This window comes from Talpa europaea (genome assembly GCF_964194135.1).
Source record: "Talpa europaea genome assembly, chromosome: 1".
Taxonomy (NCBI): Eukaryota; Metazoa; Chordata; class Mammalia; order Eulipotyphla; family Talpidae; genus Talpa; species Talpa europaea.
Genome location: NC_140073.1, coordinates 130,898,009 through 130,905,527, shown reverse-complemented (window position 1 = coordinate 130,905,527; position 7,519 = coordinate 130,898,009). Strand labels below are relative to the sequence as shown.

At 37.7% G+C, this 7,519-nt stretch overlaps 1 protein-coding gene across 1 annotated transcript in view; it reads left to right on the top strand.

Moving 5' to 3' along the window:
- Positions 1-1,650: 1,650 nt before the first annotated feature.
- The window catches only part of ORC2 (origin recognition complex subunit 2), a gene marked incomplete at both ends in the record, with an annotated part of 28,300 nt that continues 22,431 nt past the window's right edge, over positions 1,651-7,519 (top strand). The window contains 3 exons of the mRNA XM_084238220.1: positions 1,651-1,747; positions 2,231-2,374; positions 5,961-6,050. Coding sequence (XP_084094346.1) covers positions 1,651-1,747; positions 2,231-2,374; positions 5,961-6,050 — 331 coding nt within the window. The remainder of the gene's footprint in view (positions 1,748-2,230; positions 2,375-5,960; positions 6,051-7,519) is intronic.

Sequence of the window (7,519 nt, the reverse complement as noted above, 5' to 3'; positions counted from 1 at the left end):
CAGCCTCAGCAGCGCTGATTCGATCCCCGGCCACAGGACGAGGGTCCCACATGGCGCGCAGACCTTTCCTGCCACCCGCTGCTCCCCTCAGTAGTGTACTTCGTTACTCTGCCTGTTCTGCTCTCCGCTCTGGCTCTGGTGAATTCTCTCACCCTCCCACGCTTCTGACTGTACCCAGTGCTTGTATGAATAAATAAATAAATCTTTAAAAAAAAAAAAAGATTAACATGTAAGAAAATAAAAGTTTTAAAAAATATATGTATTTAGAAAAGTAAAAAGAAATCATGTTTATTTTACACAGATGTTGTGTAGATGCATTCAATTTTTTTTCTAATACACTCAAATTCAACATAATAAACAGTATCATGACTAGAAAGACAGCCCTAAAGGATATGCTCTCCTGTCACTGGTTGTATAAATTATAGAAGTATTATCTTTATACCCGTTATAAATCTAATAGAATTGTTGTGAAGCTTAAATTAGAATACATATAGAATATTTAAAACTGACATATACTAAGTACTCAACCAGTCTACTCTCTGCCTGAATCCCCCAGTCCAGATGTTTCAGTGTTTAGGGTTTCCTGGCTAAAATAGTAATGGTAGTTTTTGTCCTTTACTTTGTCCTCATAATTCCTTTATAAGGACTGAATTTATTCATCATGTTTCTTAAAACTCATGAACATGTTTGGTTGCTTTCATTTTCTGATTAGATGACCCTGATTGAATTCTTTTTCCAGTTACAGGTGACTACCTGAATTTCCCAGCTGCAGAATATGTAGAACCTTGAAAGGTAAATGAAAACTGAAACAAGTCATTTAAGTGTCTTAATTACCAAAAGAAAACTTGCAACATTTAATAAGTTATAAGTTCTGAAACCACAATTTGTCACATTAGCCAGAGTTGATCAAGCTTTTGGTTGCCAAACTGAAATTTATTCAGTAAAGAAATGATTGTAAAATGTTGGAAAGATTTATGTTTACTATTTAGTTATCAAAATGCCTAGAAAGTCATATTCATAATTGTAAAATTGTTTTCGTAAGCATGCAATAATAATAAAGGGAAGTGCTTGAAGATTATTTGATATAGGCTTGGTACATCAGTGAAGTACCACAGACTTCTCCCAATGGAATATCTTTACAGATATTAAAATCCACCAGGCTGCTCTCCTGCCCACCTGTGACTATGCTAGTGCCTCTTTTTTTCCTTTTCCTAATAAACCTGTAAATGTAAATAAGAAATAAAAGTAAAGAAAATCCACTAAACCATTATTCTTTGTTTGCCTGTTTTCCCAGCTTTAGTGTATTAACCATTCCCTTTCTGTTAATGTGGTTGTTCTGTAGATTGGTTAGCACTTTCTTTATAGGCGGAATTGTTTTTCCTCTTAATACATTTTGGTTACCTTAATTGGATTTGGCTTTGGCTCTTTCCAAATCTCAGGCATAGCTTCCTCTCTTCTATTTTTCAAATGAATTGAGTTACTTATTACCAAAACAGAATATGAGTACAGTAATGCAGAATTTGTTTTTCATACCTAAAAGACATTTAAAAAGTTATACAAGTACAGTGTGTTCATTATGTGAATGTTTATTTGGTTGGTGTGAATTTTTCATCACTTATCTGTATACATTATTTTTTGTTAAGGTTGGCAATGATGAATAAACTGGAATTAAAGGAAGACAAGATGCTGGAGGTTCAGTTTGTGGGAGATGATGATGTTCTTAATCACATTCTTGATAGAGAAGGAGGTACTGAGTGATTATACAATTATCCATTCTAGTCAGATTATAAAGCCTATACATAACATTAAAGAGATATTTATGTAATGCTTATGGATTATCTCACTTTTTAAAATATTTTAACCTATTTTGAAAATGTAGCACAAAGTATTTGATCTAGTAAGACTGAAATAAAATTAATTTTTAGTTTACTCCATTTAAACTTTTAAAAACCTGATCTAATATGAAATTCTTAGTAATAGTAGTAGTAAATGATAACTACCCATTTTTAGTCAAAATGTGTTATTATTTTTACCCCAGAAAATTCACAGTCAAGAATTTTTTGACTTAGTTATATAAATTGTGGAATATGGTCTTACTTGAATCAAAAAGAAATCACTGAATTTTTTCCAGGCTTTAAGTAATGACAATATAAGTGGTTTATTTGTTTTAATATAATGTTTAGAAAGATTTTATACCTGTCATGTTCTAATTTTTTGTACATTATTATAGGAGCTAAATTTAAAAAGGAACGACCTCAGCTTTTGGTCAACACAAAAAAAATAATAAAGAAGCCAGAATATGATTTGGAGGAAGATGACCAGGAAGTCCTTAAAGATCAGAACTATGTGGAAGTTTTAGGACAAGATGTTCAAGGTATTTCGGGTGGAGTGGGAGTGGGATTCTGGAGAGTGGAGAATATACACTCATGTTTCTGCTAGTAGCAAAAATGGCTTTGCAGGACATGTAAAAGTAGTCTAGTAGGTTAAGCAATGGTGTGCTATATTATTTTATTTACAGTTTTTTTATTATGGTAAAATACAGTTTTTTTATTATGGTAAAATACACATAGCATGAACTTTATCATCGTCACCATTTTTTTTAAAGATTTATTTTTATTTATACAAGAACTGGGGTACAGGCCGGATGCACGGGAGGGTGAGAAGATTCACCAGAGACAGAGCAGGGAACAGAACAGGCAGACTGACGAAATATGCTGCTGAGGGGATCAGCGGGTGAGACAGGAGAGGTCTGCTCGCCATGTGGGGTGCTCCAAGGCCGGCAGGGATCGAACCGGCACTGCAGAGGCTGTGGACAGCTTCGCACCACTGCACTCAATCACCTGCGCCACCAGGGAGGCCCAATCTTCACCATTTTTAAGTGTATTGTTCAGCTGTATTAAATACCTTCTTAATATTGTATTATCATCTAGTTCCAGAGCTCTAATTGGAGACACTTTTATGAGAATCCACCCTGCCTGCTAGCTCTAGACATTTCACATTTTTAGGACATATGTGAATAGAACTTTGGATTCTTGACTACCTCCCAGTAGGCCTAAGAAGACATTGAAAACAGTATTCCCCCCAAAAAGGCTTTTGTTTTCTTAAAAATTATTTCTCATTGTAAAAGTAATACATATTTATAATAAGAACTCAGTCCTCCCAACCTTATTCACATAATAGCACCCACAGCAAATGATATTTGGAGGTGCACTTGACTAAATGGAGAGTACTCTAGACTAAGGACAAATACCTTGAGGCTTTTGATCCCAACCCTGACTTGCATCCTTAAATCCAAGAAGAACGATACTCAGCATACCCATAGCCCATACCTTTAATTTCTGCACACTGTTTGGGAAACTTTGCCTTAGATCAGTATTTCTCAACTAAAACTGTTTCTGTTGAGAATGCCTACTTAAAAGAACACAGAATTGTTAACAATTTTTGCACATATCTTCTCTCTATACATAGATACATATACATAAACTTTGTTATTTTGTTAATTGTCTCTGAATCCTAGAAATGGAACTATGGGCATGAACAATAGCAGAGCCTACGATTTATAGTTAAACTGTTGCAGGCATAACTCTTAATATTTTGTATTTTTGTTGCCAAAATGTATGTAAGGAATGGAGAGTGGTATTCCAGATAATGTGTATAAAAGAGTTTTCTTTGGGGAAGAAATGGTGATATATAGCACAGCTTTCTTTTATTTGAGATACTAAATGATAAGCTTCTGCCTAATTTTTTTATTATAAGCAGAAAACAGGTAAGTATTATTTTAAAAGCATAAAACATTTGACAGAATTTTTTTTTTTAAAAAACATTTTAAAAGGGCAGGTTTATTAAGAAAAGGAGAAAGGAAAAGAGAAGCACCTGCATAGTCACAGGCAGACAGGAGAGCTGCTATTTGACAAAGAATCTTTAGAAAGAGTTAAAAAAGGAAAGAAAAGACCTTTTCCACAAGGATCTTTATTAATCAATTGCCTTACTTACTATTGAAGAGTGTGTTCTTTCTTATAAGCAACACACATACCTGGAATATTTCTCATAGTCTGTTAATCCATCCAGCTTGGGGTGGAGGCACGAGAGGATTCATTAGAGACAGAGTGAGGAGTAGAGCAGGTAGATTTACTGAAATACACTGCTAAGGGGAGCAGAGGGAAAGATGGGAGAGGTCTGCTGCGCCATGTGGGTTAGCACCCTGTCTGGGGATCGAACTCAGGTAGTCGTGGTGGGTCATTGTAGTGATAGCTCTGAGACTTAACCCCTACGCCACCAGGGAGGCCCTGAGACCCTGATTTGAATTACTTTGGGTATATTCTCAGAAGTGGAATTGTTAGGTGATACAGTAATTCTATTTTTTACTTTTTGATATACCATCATACTGTTCCCATACAACTACGCTAATTTACATCGCTACCAACAGTGCCTAAGGGTTCCTGTTCCTCCACATCCTCATTGACACCTGTTATTTTGTGGATTTTTTTTTTTAATAGTAACTATCCTAATGGGTATGAGGAAGATTATTATTCTCTGCACAGAAAGAACTTTAGTAACTGATTAATATTGCATTCTAATTTATAAACAATATTGGTTCACTCTACCAGATTTGTGATTGTTTATAACTTTTTGTTTTTTGTAATTAATGCAGCAGTGATTGCCCTTGGAGATTCCTTCCTTCATAGGAGAGTCCTAGAAGTGTAATTATTAGTGAAAGTATATATTTTTTTTTAAAGATTTATTGATTTATTTATACAAGCACTGATTTATTTATATAGTTAGAAGCACGGGAGGGTGAGAGAATCCACCAGAGCCAGAGCAGGGAACAGAACAGGCAGACTGACGAAGTACACTGCTGAGAGGAGCAGCGGGCGGCAAGAGAGGTCCGAGCGTCATGTGGGACCCTCGCCCAGTGGCCGGGGATCAAACCGGCGCTGCAGAGGCTGCAGGCAGCTTCGCAGCCCAGCGCTCAGCCGCTGCGCCACCAGGGAGGCCCTATATAATCTTTTTAAGGCATAGATTTTGTCAACTTTATTTCTAGGACGATTATATCGGCTTGTATTGAGCTCCTCAGTCATCATTAAACATTTTTTCTTTTATTTATTAGCCACTTTAATTTCTTCTGTGAATTGTATATTCATTTTTTTGGTATTGTATATTTTGAGTAATTTAAAAACTAGAAGTGGGCCTCTCTGGTGGCACAAGGGGCTAAGCTCCGCACTATGAAGAAATCCACAGCCTCTGCAGCACGATTTGATCCCAGCCGGCTAGGGAGCAACCCACATGGCGCAGCAGACCTCTCCTGTCTACCCCGCTGCTCCCCTCAGCAGTGTATTTCAGTCAGTCTGCCTGTTCTGTTCCCCGCTCTGTCTCTGGTGAATCTTCTCACCCTCCTCCCATCTGTGGCCTGTACCCCAGCTCTTGATGCATAAATAAATCTTTAAAAAAATAAAAATTAAAAAAATAAAAACTCTAAGTTTAACATATATTAAAATGTCCTCTTGGCTATTATGATTAGAACTTTTGTTAGTTGGTCAATCAGCTAACCAGGAAATCACAAAAAATATTAGAGCCAGGAAAATATAAAAATTAGAACCATGTACTCTAAGCATGTTTTATTTATTTTTTTAAAGATTTATTTATGCATCCAAGAACTGGGGTACAAGCCAAAGGTGTGGGGGGTGAGAGGATTCACCAGAGACAGAGTGGGGAACAGAACAGGCAGACTGACTGAAATACTCAGATATGGGGAGCAGCGGGCGAGACATGAGAGGTCTGCTTCGCCATGTGGGATTCTCGCTGGCCGGCTGGGATCAAATCTGCAGTGCAGAGGCTGCGGACAGCTTCACAATGTGGCGCTCAACCACCTGTGCCACCAGGGAAGCCCAATTTTTCTCTTCTTTACCTGCTAATTAACTGCCCATTTTTCCTAAATGTATATTACTTTTTTTTTTTTCCAGAGTCCTTAAAAAATGGATCTGCTATAGATGGTGGGAATAAAGTTTATTCTTTTCAGAATAGAAAACACTCTGAAAAGATGGCTAAATTAGGTATGTTCTTTTCTGATTTCTGTAATCACTATTAATCTTTTCTAAGATGGTATATTTAACTATATTCTTTACAGATATCCCATTACATTCCCTAAAGGAATGTTGAAAAGATGTCATTTTGTTGGCAAGCATGCTTAAAGTCACAAGTTGTTTTTCATGTTCAGTATCTTCGCAGCCAGGGTATATACTTCCCATAGTAGAAATACTGTTTTTGTTTTCTTCCTACAACAAATTTTTCTTCAGTAATTGAGTGACTTAAGTTACACAGAGATATTTGGATTTTTTTTTTTTAAGATTTATTTATTAATGCATACAAGAGCTGGGGCACAGGCCATAGATGAGGGGGGTGAGGATTCAGCAGTGACAGAGTGGGGAACAGAACAGACTGACTGAAATACACTGCTGAGGGGAGCAGCGGGTGAGACCGGAGAGGTCTGCTGCACCATGTGGGTTTCTCCCTGGCCGGCCTGGAGTCAAACTCGTGTAGCAGAGGCTGTGTATTGCTTTATAGCGCGGTGCTTAACCCCTTGCACCACCAGGAAGGCCCGATACTTTGATTTTATTGAATAAAAGTTTTATACTATATGTAGAAAAACACTTTAAAGAAAACTATTTATGTAAAATTATTAGGAATAGACTGTCCTAACATTTTTCTTATTCAAGTTAACTACCTATACCAAATACACATGAATTACTGATTTTCAGAGAACTAGACTATAATAGTATATATATATATACAACATTAAAACTTAGTCAATTTTATTCTTTTTTTTTTTTACGATTTATTTATTTATAAAAGAACTGGGGTACAGGCCAGATGTGCGGGAGGTTGAGAGGATTCACCAGAGACAGAGCAGGGAACCGAACATGCAGACTGATGAAATACGCTGCTGAGGAGAGCAGCCGGAGAGACAGGAGAGGTCTTTTCACCATGTGGGTTGCTCCAAGGCCAGCGGGGATCGACCCGGCATTGCAGAGGCTGCGGACAGCTTCATAGCTCTGCGTTCAACTGCCTGTGCTACCAGGGAGGCCCTACTCTTTAAAAAAATATCCAGGTTGCACTATATTTGAATCTTGTGCTATGTAGAGTCATCATTTTTATTTTTTTTTTTTTCAAGATTTATTTATTTATATAAGAACCAGGGTACAGGCCAGATGCGCAGGAGGGTGAGAGGATTCACCAGAGACAGAGCTGGGAACAGAACAGGCAGACTGATGAAATACACTGCTGAGGGGAGCAGCGGGCAAGACAGGAGAGGTCTGCCACACCATTTGGGACCCTTGCCGGTGGGGATCGAACTGGCGCTGCAGAGGCTGCAGACAGCTTCACAGCACTGTGTTCAACCACCTGTGCCACCAGGGGAGGCCCGAGTCATTTTTTTTTTTTTTTAAAGATTTATTTATTTATACAAGCACTGGGTACACAGTCAGAAGCGCAGGAGGGTGAGAGAACTCACCGAGCCAGAGTG